Below are 17739 nucleotides of genomic sequence, written 5' to 3' on the forward strand. Positions count from 1 at the left end.
GGGCGCATCGCGTTTCCACGCCTCGCGCCTCGCTACAAGCCGACTGGAGAATGCTACAATTGAAGGAAGCAGCTGCGGTGCGGTGAGGTTGCCTCTCTCTTCATCCCTTACTTTGCATGAAGATTTGATTCAGCTTTTAAAACTTTAAAACAACTTTCGGAGCATTTTGGAGGTGCGGCTGGAGGGAGGGGGGTTTCCCCCCCCCCCCTTGGACAAGCGGCAAGAAACAATTTTGCTCTCAGCCCCCGGGGAAGGAGGAGGGGGGAGAGCCAACGAATGAAGCCTCACTTAGGCTGAGATGATTTTCTTTTCAATTTAATTTTACATATTACAATGATTTGAGGACTTTTGGAACTTTCTAAAACTTTGTTACGCCTCTGTGCCCAAAACTGGCAGGGCAAGATGGCACACTTCCGTTGTCTTTATGAACTCTGAAACCTGACTCCACCTTTAAAATTCAGGCTTCCGGTCTTTGTCTCCGTGTCTCCCAGAGGAACCTCTTGTGGATTGGTATTTTTTTAACCTTCTAGGGGAAATTTTCTATCTATTGCCAGACTTATTGGAGAGATTCTCTTCTGCCTGGTTATTCTGCTCCCGGATTCACCTGGCTACCCTTCTTTTCTAATTGCTTACTTCATATTTGGACTGAACTTTTAACGTTATAAAGGATGGCATCTAAAAGACCCCCTCCTGGAAAACCTGGCTTTGCCACTTCTGCTCCAACATCCGCAACATCCAGTCCAGCCACACAGTCAAAGATAACAGAACTGATGCAACATAAGACTACAGAGATGGACTTTCAACAAATGCTTCAACAAATTCTACAGGGCCAGGAGGAAATCAAGAAACAGTTAAGGGAAATGAAAGATGAAATTAAAGAAAATCAAGCCCAAATATATAAGAACTCACAAAGACTGAATCTTGTGGAAGGGGGGGTGGAGGAGGTGAGGGGGGGGGTGGAAGCCGTGCAGAAAGGGAACAAAGATCTTGACATCCAACAGATGAAATTAGAATTTGAGAGAATGTCCTATTATCTTAGATTTCAAAATGTTATAGAAGAAGATGGGGAAAATATAAGGGACATCATGACAAACATTCTGGCTGACTATACACACAAAGAAAAACAACAGATGGGGTGGGATATAGATCTGGTTTATAGAGTGAACTCAGCTTATGCTAGAACACACAATTTACCCAGGGAGGTTCACATTAAATTCCTTAGAAAAACCACAAGAGATGAAATTCTGGGTGTACAAAGGGGGCAAGCATTGACATATCATGATATGGAGATAACCATTCTGAAGCAGATCCCTAAGAAGATTAGAGAAAAAAGAAAAAATTATTCGCAATTAGCGAATAAATTATACCAGAAAGGGGTGTGGTTTAGATGGTTGATGCCTGAAGGTATGCTGATATTCTGGGAGGAGACAAGAATCAGAATTAATTCACCCATAGAGGCGCAGGCCTTTATGGAAAAAAATAAAACACTCCTAGAGAAACCACCAGACACTACAACGGACACGCAGGACACGGGAGGGGCCAGAGCTCTGCCAGTGGAGGGAGATGGGGCAATAGCAAGAAGACTCAGATCACAGAAATAAATATGAAAATCATATTATTATAAATTGACCGAAAGTGAAAATGGAATTATATTTGGATTTTATATTGTAATGTTTAATTTGATTGAATTTAATAATAGAACTAATATGCTGATTATAATCAATTATATACTAATGCATTATATATAAATGTACGCTATGGGTATGGAGGGAGGGGGGCCTCACACACTTTGCAACTGCCAAAATTTGTATACCTGTCCATTTACCCTTTTCCCTATAAATTTTGAAAAACCAATAAAATTTTATTACGAAAAAAAAAAAAATCAGGGTCGGCTTGGGAATAAAGCCACAGGTGAACGGCCCCTCCCATAGGAAATAAAAGAGGAGTGAAAGGGGAGTGGGCTTTTGCAGGAAACAATTCGTTTGTTCATTTCAGGAGTGTGAAGATCTGTCCATGAATCTCAGAGACTCTGTGCCGTCTTTCCTTACACAGCACCTCATTTGGAAAATATTTACATGGCAGCTTTCCAAGCTTGAAAAGGTCTGTGGTCATAAATTCGCCTTTGAAAGACTGTTTACCAGGCCTTTGCTGAATGCGAATGAGAGCAATTCACATTCATTTAAAAAAAGGGGTTTTGTCTGAACCAGGAATCTGCTTTGTGCTTTGGGGGGAAGCCTGGATCAGAGGAGCATGCTAAAATCCCAATTTTGAGAAAGACAAATCCCTGCAGAGGAGGGGCTTGTAGTCTAAATAAAAAAAATTCCTATCTGCCAAATCTTCTGAGGATGCCTCAACAAATTTAATTCTTATGCTGCTGTTTGGAAACACATCACATTACCGCGAACGGTATGAACATTCAAGACAACACACCGTCCTTTTGATCCATGCCCAACACAGTAGTTTTGTTAAGGGAAGCCTAAAATGTTTCAAACAAAATCAAAAAGCCAACCGTAAGAAGAATTAATGGGACGGTCCAAAATAAATACGTTAGCGAGAAAAAGCCCCGGAGGCAGTGTCAGAAGCATAATTCCCAAGTCAACAAAGGCTTTAATATTTTTTCAACTGTTGCACATTTTTGATTCTATTCATACTCTGAAGCAGGATGAAGTCATTACAAACCAAGAAAAAAAAAAACCCAACATGTCTGATGTTACAATCAATTATTGTCCCAGTGGCATTCTTTAGCTGATTGAGAGAGACTTGATAGTGATCGACCGCAGGTGTCAAGGTGCTCCCTAAGAGGTCACTGGAGGATAACAGTGTTGTGGCTGGCCGTGGCCAGCAGAACTGGCCGCAGGTTCGGACAATGGAAGGCAGATCCACTTAACCACCCCGTTAATAAACAACTGCAGTGATTCACTGAACAACCATGGCCGTAGAATGGGGCAAAGCTCAGTTGGACAACTGCATCGCTTAGCAACAGGTTTGGAACTCAACCACGGTGGTAAGACAAGGACTACCTGCATTTAAAATCCCCTCAGACCACCATCCTCCTCCTAAGAGGTGGCAAGAGGGTGCGTCCATTTTCGTCCTTAAATACAAGGAACACTAACACATAAGAACCCATACAAACAGGCCATATGCTAAACAGATAAACAAACCCAAATAAACAAACCAAGAGTCTTTGAGGGGAGGGAGGGTACTCCCTCATTGTTAAAGGTGGGAAGGGGAAAAAAAGTTTTAAGACACCTTCACTCCCAAGGGAGGGAGATTGGGATGGGGGGGGGGAGAGGGAGGGGAACCTGGCAAAGAAACTCCCAAAGGAGACTGACCAGAAGCTGGAAAAGCGGGTAAGGGGAACCTGGCACTCCCAAAAGAGACTGACCAGAAGCTGGAAAGGGGATGGGTGGTGGGTTGAGGGGAGGGCAAACTGGCAAAGACCCTCCCAAAAGAGACTGACCAGAAGCTGGAAAATGGGGGGGACGGGACGGGACCTGGCATTCCCAAAAGGGAATGACTAGAAGCTGGAAAGGGGATGGGTGGTGGGTATTAGGGGAGGGAAGCCTGGCAAAGACCCTCCCAAAGGAGACTGACCAGAAGCTGGAAAAGGGGGGAGGGCGAGAGAGAGAGAGAGAGACCTGGCCGGGGGAGGGAGGGGGTTGGGGCTCCTGTCATTGGAAGGGGGGAGGGAGAGGAGGCGGACCACGGGTGGGGTGTGTGAGTGGAGGGAGGGGCTTACCTGCTGCAGGCGGTGGGCCTTGCTGAGGTGCATACTCAGCGCCGGCGGGTTGGGCAGCACCTTGCCGCAGCCGGGCACCGTGCACAAGATGTTGCTGCGGACGGCCCGTGACAGCTCCGTCACCGAGGGCGTCACCAGCTCCCGAGGGCTGGACGGCCTTTGGACGACGTCGCGGGTGGCCGGGCGGCGGGGACGGCCGAGCCCCAGGCCCGGGCCCAAGCCGGGTTCCCCGCCGCACTGAGGCGGGCGCTGCGGCTGAGGAGGAGCGGCCGCCGCCATCTTCCTCGCGACTGACCGGCCGCCCACTTCCGGTGGAGGGAGGCAGACTCATGAATATTGAGAGACGCCGTTTTTACATATTCATGAGGGACGCGTGGGAAAAAAGAGCCGCCGCGACGGAGCCCCGCCCAGTCGTGGACGGAGATCCCGCCCCCCCTCCACCCCGCCCCGCGCCTGGCTTAAGGTCACGTGGGACAGACTGGCTCTTAGGCTGCAATTCCTCAATCTTATAGAATGAATGACCCGCAGGTTTAATGCGGCCGCCGGTTTGCGTAGCTCGACTTTGGGCGGCTTTTCTGGTTCTTGTCGCGGGGGGTTGGACTAGATGACCTCCAAAGTTCCTTCCAACTCTGTTACTGTTTAAACTGGCATGGAATGACTCACATTACTCGAAAGTTTTGTCTTCTGGCTGGCAGGTTTCACGTCAACATAAGGTAGCCCAATCCAGGAGCCAGGCTACAAACTGTAGCAATACCACTTAGACTTATATACAGTGCTTTTACAGCCCTCTCTAAGTGGTTGCCCCTAATAATTAGAGTCCTCATTTTATCCACCTCGGAAGGAGTCAGAATCAAACTGCCAAACTGCAGACAGCCAGCAGAAGTAGCCTGCCGTACTGCACCTAACCACTGCACCGTGGGTTGCTTTTCTCGATTAGTTTCCATCTCAACCAGAAACAATAGAAATACCAAATTATTTCAGAGTTAATAAGATCTAGCTTAAGAGACTTAATTCTGTATATAAAATGCTAAGAAAAGACTGCTGACAGGTTTACCTGCCTGCTTTTAAAAAAATTAGCAACCCTTTTCTGGAAAATTAAGCATACATTTTGTCTTTCTAAGGAGAATTATTTTACCTATCCCTCTTAGATGTTCCATGATTCTATGCCTTTATAAATTCCAGATTCCAAACACAGAAAGAATCCCTTGGGAATTGACAATTCTATTAATACAAACGCATACAAAAAGGCAGGTTTGTTCTTTAATTTACTTGAAAGGAGTAATAGGAGAAGCCGAGAACGTTAAGTATTTCAAACTACAAACCTGCCTTTTTATGATCCTGCAGTTCCCTTATTTGGAGTAGTTAGGGCAACCACAAAGTCAACTGGAATGCAACTGCAACCAGTTTTATCTAACGTATTTTGTATATAGAATTATAAATTTAACATTCACAAAGTATAAACGCTAACATTTCAAGCCAAGTTTGATTATTCCCATTTGTAGAGAATAACAAAAACCCCAGTAGTTTATAATGCATTGATTTAATTTTTCAGAGGGTGCATAATTGGTTAAAGATTATACTTAATTTAGGCTTCAATTAAATTCAAATAATCTAAGCGTAAGAAGGGGCTTGCATAATATAATTAAACCATGGAACAATGTGATTTGGTGTAAATGTCGGCAACTACACATTAAATTATGGTTAAGGCAAAGTGCATATAAAACTGATAAGGGGCTAATCAGCCACACTTATTATCAAGAAGCATGATAAACCTGGAATACAGTAACAGCAATACAGTGAAATTTTATAAATAGTTTATTTTTTACAAAGTATGAGAATCAAAAACCTCTCAAAATAGCTACCTGCATTGTCAGAAAGAACCCTGACATTTGTTAACAGTGTTGTGCAGTATCTGGTTAATATATATTCCTTTTGTCATGGACATTTAAGTACATATAAAGCCATATTATTAAAAATACACATGATTCACTAAACATTTCAGTTTAAAATTCAATTTAGTATAATCGAACATTTATGTCAATGTTTTTATAGAGTGCATTCTGTCTTCACAGCAGCTTCTCCAAAACAAGCGATTAAAATAACTGGATTATTTTAACATTTTATTAACATTTCATTTTTAATTAGACAATACTGGTTGAGCATTGATAACATCTGCACTGGTGTATAAATAAGCCTATTAGAATAACCCAAATACTTTCTTAAAAAACTTGTAAGCCTGTTGGCTATGGAAAAGGGCCCCTGTCGTTTCCTTAATGTCAAATAGAATGCAAGCTACTCATCTTTCAAACTAGTATGAAAAGTAAACTTTATGTTCAACAGATCAGAATGGAATGAAAGATTAGTAAAAGATGGATGAAAAGATTCTTCCTCTTCCTTTGCTTATGGCTCTCCTGGGGATATTATTTTGTAAGAGGCTGAATCCAGCATAGAATGCTGCCATCCTGACTAGCAGTTAAATGTAACTGCTTTGTTATCTAACCTTTTCTGCCATCATTACAATTTTATAAATAAGTCTATAGGCTTATTTCTCCCACTTGCATCAGTTAACTAAAATATTTAAAATAAAGTTGTCATTTTCAGTGGTGCTTTTATTAATTACATGGTAAGAATACACAAACCTTCATTGATAATTATTTACAAAATCTCACAAAGTTAATGCTGTGAATTATTCAATTTCTAAAAACTTTTTTGTATGGTTTGCTTCAGAAGAATATGGCACGCATATGAAGAGTTACTGGTTATAATACAGAGAGTGTCTCATCCTTCCAAGTTTTAAAGTTTATTTTTCTGCAAGCCATACAGTAATGGGAAAGATGCAGGAAGCTTGAGAGAGAGAGAGAGGAGAGTCCATATCTGTCTCTGTTCTTTAATTTACTTGAAAGGTATTATTGGTTTGTGAAAGATCATTGTTTTTCTCTCTGATTTTAAAATAATTCCTGGCTTTTCGAGTGATGCAGGTGAGTAGTGGTGAAAGAGGAGCGTCTGCTATTCCTAGTATAAAAAACATAATAAAAATCAATATATGATCACTTACAGCTGTGTATGTAAACCTGGAAGTTCAGGGATTTGATGTCTTTTAATAGCACTGCATAAATCCATATATAACAGCATGTCACAACGGTTTGGGATCAAAATCTGTTTCAGGCAAGGGTAGGCAACATGACATTTTCACCTACCATGCTTGTGAGTAATTTATTTTTAATGTCCGAAACTATGCTTGAGATTTTGCTAAAATTTGTTTAAGTCTTGTGAGATTTTGGCAAAATCAAAATGGGAGAATTCAGGTACTCTTATCTATTCAGAATTAAAATACAATTCTGAATGCATTAAAGCTGCTCATTCACATGATAAATTTAAAGGAGGCTACTATAGTGAGCAGCCGAAAAGGGACTTTTGCCTTATTAATTGATATTCGAATGAATCAATATGTGCATTTGAATATAGTAGAATTTATTTCATCAGATGTTAATTAGGATGAGCCCAACTACCCCACACTAGCATTTAAAATACAGTTTAAATTGGTTGGGCAACGAAGGAACTCAAATGAGTAGTTTGCATCATTATGGAAAGACGTATGAATCACTGGTTTTATAGGCAGCTTTATTCTGTAAAATGTTTTATATAATAGTGGTGTTTAGGTTTTTACCATAATTGCAATACTTACCAGAGGGCCCTAGAGACTTAAGGGCTTCTAGAAGATGAGGACTAGAAAACCTGACGGTACATCTAAATGGCTGATCAGTATTCAGGATGCTTCTTTCTTCACTTTTAAACACTGTTTCAAGCTGTAATAACAACAAACAAAATCCAGAAACTATAAATAGATCAGTCTGGTATGACTGTTAAGGGTCTGGCCTAGGCCAGGGAGATTCACATTCAAATCCTCTTCTAGTCATGAAAAGTCATTGGATGGCTTTGGACCAGCCCCATTCTAAGCCCAAACTAATTTACATGGTTGCTGTCGTGGGGATAAAATGCAGGAAAATCCCCACAGAAATAGCCTTTAAGAAATACATATAACTAACAAACAAAACAACAGAATAAATCACATTTAGCCCATAAATCCCTAAATTTACTTCATCTTTGGCCCAATATGGTAGAGAGCTCAACATATTAGGTTATCCCAATTTGATCCCCACAGCAATCTTGTGAGTTAGGATGAGCTTTAACAAAAAAGACCCCCCAATTACCTGTGATTTCTGACAGAATGAGAGCATGAGCCTTAATCTTCCTGACCTGATCCAATTCAAATATCTTAGCTGCTTCATTATCAAGACATTTTAAAATGTACCAGAAGTATTCTTACATAACTCGTCAACATTCCCAAAAATTGCAATGTTTTTTCCCCCAAAAAACATTAATTGTAAAATTAATTCGATTAACAAAAGCTCGGCATCTATTCAGATTTCATTTTCATATACTGTCACTATTTTATTCAAGAATAATTTATTATTACGATATTAAATACAACTGTAAGAAATATGCACATGAAAAATCAAAGGGTGCCCTCTTGTGGAAAAAAAATATTTAGTTCTAATACACAACCCCAAAACAAGCAGAACTTTAATTTAAATACACTAATTTATTCAGCATTGTTATTGATTGTATTAAGTCTTAAGCTTGGGAAGACAGACATATATGTAGCAATTCACACTGGCAGCATGTAGATCAGTTTTTTTCAACCTTGGTGGCTGGGTAATTCTGGGAGTTGAAGTCCATACATCTTCAAGCCATCGAGGTTGAGAAACATTGGGTGTAGATTACAGTCCATAATCTTCAATGAAGACATTTTCACCCTGCAATGTATTGATTCAGGATGATATTCTCTCTTTTATCAATATGCTAATCATACCCAACAACTTTGAACTATGGTGCTGGAGAAGACTCCTGTGAGTCCCTTGGACTGCAAGGTGATCAAACCGGTCAATCCTAGAGGAGATCAACCTTGACTGCTCTTTAGAAGGCCAAATCCTGAAGAGGAAAATCAAATACTTTGGCCACCTAATGAGAAGAAGGAGTCACTGGAAAAGAGTCTAATGTAGGGAACTATTGAGGGCAAAAGAAGAAGAGGACGACAGAGAATGAGGTGGATGGATGGAGTCACTGAAGCAGTCGGCCTGCGCTTAAATGAACTCCAGAGGATGGTAGAGGACAAGAAGGTCTGGAGGAACGTTGTCCATGGGGTTGCGATGGGTCGGACACGACTTCGCAACTAACAACAACATCCAACAACATATATTTATCCTGGCTGAGCAGGGGTGGCAATGGAGGCAGTTAGGGCCTAGATAGAATGAAACAGGCTTAGATCAATCCTACCAATACAATGTGGTGCTCAGCAGCTGAGTGAATCCAGGGAAAAACCTTCATAATTTGAGAGGGGATTGCTGCTCCTGTTTGAACAACAAATGGAGGTTGTAACCATGAAGGCCTTTGTATAATCAGCTATTATGTGCCAACCATGTACATTGGAGTGTTAGGTTATAGTTGTATTACCCGAGTTCTGTTTTAAACTTTTGACATTAATACTGTAAGTGGCTCGGAGCCTCCGGAAATCAGTTTAATTAAGAATAGAAAATTAGAGCAATTATGCAATCTCCAGAATATAAGTATAGAAAAGCCAAAAGAAAGATTGCCAATGTCTATATAAAGTAGAAACGAACCTTGTATTGTGCATGTTCTAACTTTGGTTGAGGACCATCACCAAAAGTTTCCCGATTAACTTTTTGAATTCTCTCCTTTTCATGTTTATCTTCAAGAATTATCCTTGGATCAACTGGAAAAAAAATGTTAAAAACACATCAGTGTACTGAAAACATGCTTAGCACTATTATTCTACATTCCATTTGTCCCCAAATGCCAAAATGTTAAGAAATCAGTTATCCATGGGATAACTGAGCAGCCCTCTGTTAGACATCCTAAGGCACATGCTCAGTGTGGCAGAGAGCACTTCCATAGGGATGGCTGTGCACTGAGCATAGCACATTGACCTCTAATGTAAAGAAATCATTTTGATTTAAAACAAGTTAACAAGTTAGCTTAAATACCATTTTCCAGGTCACTGTTTTTTTCTTGTAGGGGTCGAAGGAGATCTGTCTGAAAAAAAAAAAAATAAGGAACAGAGAAATAATGCCAAAATGTTAAGTTGGTACATTTTCTTGTAGGAACGATGTTTAGAAATACTGAGAAAACTCTGTGTAGCAACTTTCTTTTTTAAAAAGGAAACTTTAGTGCAGAAATACTGCATTGTAAGTTTACACATTAATCTCTGAACCTGACCAAATATGGAATTTCAAAATGGGAAAGAACCCAGAGTGGTCTGACACTCATGGGTTTTGTATAGGGTTTCCTGCCTAGGCAGGGGGTTGGACTAGAAGACCTCCAAGGTCCCTTCCAACTCTACTATTGTATTGTATTGTATTGTATTGTACCTGCAAATCCGTGTTTTTCTCAGTACTCGATCTTATTCCACTGATACATATGATTCTGAATTTAGAAAAATGTTTATGCATTTAACTGAATACCCACAGAAGCCACTAGGAACTTTTTAACTAGGAGAAAAACAGGGAAAAACAGTGGAGAAGGTAGAAACAAGGAAGCACACATGGCTTTGTATTGCATATACATGTTGGAATTCCTTCTTCAAGAATAATATGTAAAGTGTACATATGCTGTGGTGCTAGCTAAAACTAAAATGTAATGTTTGTCAATTGCTAAATTTAGAGTAATAGCAATATAAATATTTAAGGCATTGTTATGCTACTGATTGAATCTTGAAGGATTTTTCAAAAAGCAAAAGGTGAAATGTTAGTTCTATCCACAGGGTTAAATTTACCTTGTTGGGAGACTATCTAGCTTTGTAGGACTATAATGTCTCTCTTGGAAGAAGTCACATTCACCACATTGGGATCCTTAGAAAAAGGCACAAAACAAAACAAAACACAACACAACACAACCATGACTTTGGCTTAGAAGAGAGAAGCAGCTCACCTGGGAAAATCTTTTAAACAAAATAACTTTAAGAGAGTCTAAGCAATGGTTTCGGAGACCCATTTCATGGATGTCTTTGTAACAGGTAGCAGCCAACAGAGCCTTCAAATGAAAATACAGGCAATCTTTAATTGAAACTGAAATGTATTGTTCTCCCCACCTCCCCATTTTACAGTTATGATATTAAAGCATGTCTACATTAATACATTAGTTTAGAAAACCAAAATATCAATTGATCCTTGTTATATCAAAACATATAAAAAAAACCTTGAAAGAAGATCAAGATAATTAAATGCAAAATATATTTACCTGAAAAAGTAAAGTGTTATTTCTCTTAAGCTTAGAATTGGTTATAAAGACATAAGGTGTTTGTGAATGGTAAACAACGTAGGTTGGCTTGTATTGGTTAGGTCTTGTATATTGAGTTCCCCATGCAATTCGAATCCACACTGCATTGTCTTCATATTCTTTAAAGCTGATAGTTGCCTGATGTAAAGAGAAAGGGGGAAAATCCTTTTTTTTGTGGCTTGTTTAAACCATAGTAAAATATTGCAAAAATAAATAAGACACACAGTAACTGTTTCTCACATATGCATTACAGACAAAACAAACACAACAGCCTACCTTGCACAGAACACAAAGGCATCATGGCTTTGCTTTTAGTTTAAAATAATATATGCACTCCTGTTTATGGCTAGTGCAACTGTTGAATAGAATAGAATAGTATAGAATAGAATTCTTTATTGGCTAAGTGTGATTGGACACACAAGGAATTTGTCTTTGGTGCATATGCTCTCAGTGTACATAAAAAGACAAGATACATTCGTCAAAAATCATAAGGTACAACACTTATATGATAGTCATAGGATACAAATAAGCAATCAGGAAAGAATCAATATCAATATAAATTGTAAGGATACAAGCTACAAACTACAGTCCTGCAGTTATAAGTGGGAGATGGGTGATAGGAACGATGAGAAGATTAATAGTAATAGTAATGCAGCCTTAGTGAATAGTTAGACAGTGTTGAGGAATTATTTGTTAAGCAGAGTGATGGCTTTCGGAAAAAAACTTTTCTTATATCTACTTGTCTTGGTGTGCAGGACTCTATAGTGCCGTTTTGAGGGTAAGAATTGAAACAATTTAGGTCCAGTATGTGAGGGGTCTGTAAATATTTTCACGGTCCTCTTTTTGACTCGTGCAGTATTCGGGTCCTCAATGGAAGGCAGGTTGGTAGTAATTCTTTTTTCTGCAGTTCTAATTATTCTCTGAAGTCTATGTCTGTCTTGTTGGGTTTCAGAACCAAACCAGACAGTTATAGAGGTTCAGATGACTGACTCAATGATTTCTCTGTAGAACTATATCAGCAGCTACCTTATTTTTCGCACCAAGATTTTGAAGAGGCAAACTTAAAAAAAAGTAGGTAGGTCGAGAGGGATAGAAATACAGTAGGTAGTTAGGGAGTAGTTAGGTAGGTAGATAAAGGGATAGAGAGAGATAAAGAAATACAGTAGGTAGATAGGGGGAGAGAGAGTATGTGTAGGTAGATAGAGGGATATAGAGAGAGAAATAGAAAGAGATAGAGAGAAATACAGTAGATAGGTGGGGAGAGAGAGAGAGAGTAGGTAGGTTGGTAGGTAGAGGGATAGAGAGAGAGAAATACAGTAGATAGGTAGGGAGAGGGAGAGAGAGTAGGTAGGTACATAGGTAGAGAGAAAAATACAGTAGGGAGGGAGAGAGAGACTAGAGAGAGAGATTCAGTAGGTAGGTAGGTAGAAAGAGGGAGAGTAGGTAGGTAGATGGATGTTTTCAGGTGTATTTATCCATGTGCTGGAGAAGAAAATTGGTGACAATCTGCAGCACCTAAGACTTTATTTCTGCTAGCACAGCACTTGATCAATCTAATTCTCATCAATCAGACAAAGAGCTTTCCAAAAGAGGGGGGAAAAGTTTTTGCACTCTGCAAACCACCCAAAAACGGCCCGTTCCTCCCCCCCCCAAAGGGCATGAATAGCCTTGGGGGGGATTGCAGAATGCTCCTGGGGAGTGGGGGCAAAAACGAGCAAAAATGGCCCATTTTTCGTCAAAAAAAATTGCATGCATAGCCTTATGGAGGCTTATAGAGTGCTGCTGGGGGCTGGGCAAAAAATGGCCCATTTTTTCCTCATTCCCCCCCCCCCCAGCCCCCAGGAGCTCTCTGAAAGCCTCTATAAGGCTATGCAAGGGGATTTTGGTGAAGGGGGTGGAGCTTCGGAAGGCAAAAAATGGTGTATTCATTGTATAAGATGCACCCAGATTTTCAGCCTCTTTTTTGAGGAAAAAAGATGCGTCTTATACTCCGAAAAATACAGTAAGTGTTAAGCTAAAAAGCGCTAAGCCTATGTATCCAGCACAGCTATCGTGAACAGTTAAATTATTTTAAAAATATCAGTTCTATTAGGTCACATACAGAATGATATACGCTACATTTCATATGTGATTAGCTTCTGAATGTTACCATCAAGTTCATTTTAGTTTGTCAATCTATTCCTTACATGCAGATATAGCCTGTTCAGAAGATAAGGACCACTTATAAATAAAAATGAAGGTACTTTCCCTTTTAATGTCAAATTGCTTTACATTTAAATTGTTTAGTAGATTAGGTTAAGTATAATGTCTTTAATTTAGAGAGTAAATATTTTCATGGATTATTCTTACATTTTTCAAAACAGATAGCACAGTGCATTTAAATTTATTTTTGAAAGTTGTCCAGTTAAAAATGACTGCATCTTCATCATCTGCAAATAATGAGAGATATTAAAATGGGTATCATTTAATACACACATATATTTTATAAAAAAGAAAGGGCTACTTTTACACTGAAGGCTGCAATTTCTTTAATGGTAAAGGCAATTCAAGACCATTCATGTTTATACAAACCAACTTTCACACACCTGATGATTTCTATATGTTTTTAGTCTACTGCATATTTCTGAGAGGCCTCCAAAACTCTCATTACATGAGGGGGCTGCAGAGCAGAAGACTGCTGATGGATGACATAACTAATATTTCAATCTTTGAAGTATCACACAACAGCTAATTTTGCTTTAGAACAAGCAGGCTGCCACAGCTGAAACTGCATGGGATTAACAAGGAGGCAACTGCAGGGAAAGCTTCTTTTATTCCTTGGCCATAAAACTAAATACATGTCTCGAGGCAATTTTATTAAGGGGGGGGGGGGGAGTCTGCTTTAAGGTGGAGTATTTTTTTAACTCACTTTATGTTTTGGCAAATGCATTGGTTTTTCTGCTATGCATTTTCTTTCAGTTTCATATCACAATAATATGTATTTATTTATTTGATTTACATTCACTTATTTCCCAGAAGCTAAAGGTTTTGGAAAACAAAAATATCCATTGTAGCTTCACAAACCTGTCAAGTAGGGTGGATTGAGAACAGGTAGCCCTCAACTTACAACCATTCATTTAGTTACAGTGGCATTGAAAAAAGTGACTTAGGATCATTTTTTACACTTGCAACCATTTGCAGCATCCCCATGACTCATATTTCTTTATAGTTGCAGTGTCCCAGGGTGATGTGATCACTTTTTGCAACCTTCTGACAAGCAAAGTCAACGAGGAAGCCAACTTCACTTAGCAGCCACATTATTAACTTAACAACTGTAGTGATTCACGTAACAACTGTGGCAAGAAAGGTAGTAAAATGGGGCAAAACTCACTTAACAACTGTTCTCTATTAGCAATTGAAATTCTGGGCTCAATTGTGATTGTACGTCGAGGACTACATGATTGAAGAAATATTTGAAATTTGCCCTCTTAATTCTAAACCTAAGCACTAGACTACATTGGTACTCAGAAGCAGTAGAAATACTAAAAGGAAGATATACATGTAAACGAAGGCTATTCACTTCATTTTAATCATTTAACTCATTTAATATCAATTTAACTGAAGATAAATACAGAAGGTTGATGAATCAAACTTACTAATGAAAATGTGGTTATTTCAGTTAAGAAAAAACTTTTGTTCTAACTGTAAATGTTTCAAAATAAAGGGATGGAAATTCTACTATATTAATTTAAAACATAAGACATTTCAATATATTCAAAGTATGTCAATTATTTTTAGATTAACTAAAGGTAAGTTGTGGGTACTTACCTTCTCTAGTCATTTGGTAAACAATCCAGGTGCTTTTGTCTTGATAGGTGTAGTTGTCTAAAAAAAAAATCACAAACTGAGTGACTACTAATTTAATAATATAGTAACTTAATAAAAACTCCATGAATATTGTGACAAAGCCCTTCCTCTATAAAATGAATTTCAGGAATATCAATATTACTATTTTTTATATTTAACAATTTTTCACATTAATTGGAGTTAATCTCTATTCTTTACTCATTGTCTTTAAAGATATAAACAGTCCACACTGCCTTATAAATAAGTTTTGGTAACATCCAACAGAAGATTAAAATATGTGTTTTCAAGTCGTAAAATTATTAGAGATGGTGCAATTTTTTGAAAACATTAACAAGCTGCAAATCAAAATCAAATCCAAGGGAATTATCTCATTAATTAGCTAAAAATTCAGATTTAGACTATGAACTATATAAAATGCGGGTATCAAATCCATTGTAATCCTGACTATTATTATGTGGGAATAGGCAAACCTCAATGTATTATCTCTGAATAAATAAATGATGTAATTAGAGCAATTCTTCTTATCTATTAAGAATTTGGATTTTAAATTGCAATACCATTGTTTTGGAATTGTTTATTTGATAAATTTAATTATCAACAATAGGTTGGAGGAGTCTATTCCATCTTCTGCCAAAACATTTACTTTAACAATGGAATATTGTGCAAGGTAAAGAATAATTTTCTATTCTTAAAAAGGTAAAACTGCTTTTAAATTGTATGACAGAAAGGATACATATCAATCAAATGAACTTAGTTTATAATATAATTGATTTAGACTAAAGAAAAAAGGCTATTTACTCTTTCTCTTTAAATAAAAGACTCTACTTACAAATTAAGTCTAACTCTGCTGCATCTTTGATAGTTGCCTGGTTCTCCTTTAAGACAAAGAGTAACTTATGAACAATATTACAATTGTATGTAATACAATATTGTTGAGATTGGAACAATATTGAGTATTATAAAGCATTAAACAAGTTAAATATATAATAGAGGAACGGCACTGAAATTGTCTCAATCTAATAAATCTTTGAGTGAAATGTATCAGAATTGTATTAGACATTATGTGAATGACACTGAAATAATGTATGCTTACAATCTACGTTGCAAATAATGGAATCCATTCATGGCAATTAGTCCTTAAAAATGAGGTTACATATCTTATTTTGTGGACTTAAAAAGATTGTTAGATATCACTACCTGTCTACTTCAAGAAAGTTGTTTTCATTCACTCAGTTTAGAATTTAGTTGAGTTGACTATTTTTATGGGAAATAATTTATACAAAAACTCACCAGCAATATATTATTATTTTTAAAAATTCTTAGCTACCCTGCTCACCATGATAAAGTATAAGCTAAATAACAGGTTGATTTTGCAGAAATATTAAGCTAAAATGAGGTTAACAATAATATTGTCCAGTGTCTCTTATGAACATAATCATATTAAGAGCAGTTGTAAACATATGCAATTCTGTGTTTCGCAAATAATTCATCTTTGTCACAATAAAAGGGAAACCTTTGCTCTAAGAATATACATTTATATATATATAGTCAAAGAGAAGCATTTGTACTTTGCTCTTACCGCACAAAGTTCAACAACTGCTTCAGATATTTTGTCCTTGAAATGATGAATTTTTAAAGATTGAAGTTGAGTCTCGGACAAAAAACCCCACGAAGCCAGCATTTTGGATGTTTCTGAACGTGGTATTCGCAGCACGGTTCTTCTAATATATTCAGCTACTGTTTCATCCATGATGAAGACCCTCCAAAAAAAAATTAAGATAGGAATTTTGTTCAGAGAACACACACTCTAGTTTTAGACAGTGCAGCACAGATAGTGCACAATGGAAATAGAAACAAGGGTTCTTAACAAAGTCTTGTGCTGTATGGCCTTTCAAAGTAAGGACTCTGGACAGCGCATCCTAAAATGATCTACAAGACAACTTAATGACAAGTGTATCAAAAGCAAGAGCAGTGAACACCGACAAAAGACACCTATACTGTTCTAAACGTTATAGCACAGTATGTACATTTCTAATTATACTACAGAATGCAATTATGGAACTTGAGTAATTTTAAGATATTGATAGACAGTTACGTTTTACAGGTATAATAAAGTGAGCCCAATCAATTTCAGTTTGGGGATTATTATTTTTTTACAAAGTTTATTTCTTTCAAGGTTTGGAAAAGGAATTGTAGTGTTTTTCTCCTAAACTTATTTCTGAAGTCAGCAGTGGCACAGCTCTTTTTTGCCCATTGCATCCTCCAAAACCTTTGTGTTGTCTGCTACCTAGAGAACACTCAGAGTATATTTCCACATCTCTCTCTCACACGTAGAAGAGAGACGAACCGCCATCGCCGCTTCATTCTGCGTCGCGGCTCAGGCACAACAGCAGCGGCCGACCTCACAGGGTCGTTGTGAGGCCGAGAAGAATCCTCCCTCCCTCCCTCCCCACCCGAAATGTACAGTGGGGGGAAAAAGGCTCCAGTCATTTCGGGATTGGTGGTAGTCCTCCCTCCCGTTGCTGCTCTCCCGCCCAACTCACTTCGACGGGGGATCCTGTCCGCCGCTGTTCCGCAGCCGCCTCTTCGGCGCCATTTTTTGGGGGGGGGGGGGGTGTGTGTTTCCGTTCTTTCTCCTCAGGACATTTGCGGCCCGAACGCCCTATTCGAATCACCCAATTGCCGCCTCCAGATCGAAAGGTCCCTCCCTTTGAAATTGGCCAATCGGCCGCCTCCGCCGCGCCCTAATCAGCCAATCACAACGCGACTCCTCCCCAAGCCGGCGACATTCCGTGCTT

General features: G+C 38.6%; 2 protein-coding genes across 3 annotated transcripts in view; both read right to left on the reverse strand.

Moving 5' to 3' along the window:
• ATMIN (ATM interactor) overlaps nucleotides 1-4044 on the reverse strand; it is a 115012-nt gene extending 110968 nt beyond the window's left edge. For both annotated transcript variants that reach the window (XR_014176240.1, XM_081963337.1), the window contains exon 1: nucleotides 3740-4044. Coding sequence is in view for 1 of the 2 variants with exons in the window: in XM_081963337.1 (XP_081819463.1) it covers nucleotides 3740-4018 (279 nt within the window). In the remaining variant the exon portion in view is untranslated. The remainder of the gene's footprint in view (nucleotides 1-3739) is intronic.
• Nucleotides 4045-5536: 1492 nt separating this feature from the next.
• On the reverse strand, nucleotides 5537-17678 carry CENPN (centromere protein N). Its single transcript, XM_081963386.1, has 11 exons — nucleotides 17485-17678; nucleotides 16521-16701; nucleotides 15771-15816; nucleotides 14903-14959; nucleotides 13445-13524; nucleotides 11057-11233; nucleotides 10748-10849; nucleotides 9805-9853; nucleotides 9421-9533; nucleotides 7425-7545; nucleotides 5537-6751 (listed from the first exon to the last, which is right to left on the reverse strand). The coding sequence occupies exons 1-11, from the start codon at nucleotides 17535-17537 to the stop codon at nucleotides 6627-6629; spliced, it is 1104 nt and encodes a 367-aa protein (XP_081819512.1). The 5' UTR covers nucleotides 17538-17678; the 3' UTR covers nucleotides 5537-6626.
• Nucleotides 17679-17739: the final 61 nt, after the last annotated feature.

Source organism: Natrix helvetica (assembly GCF_964273705.1).
Source record: "Natrix helvetica genome assembly, chromosome: 10".
Taxonomy (NCBI): Eukaryota; Metazoa; Chordata; class Lepidosauria; order Squamata; family Natricidae; genus Natrix; species Natrix helvetica.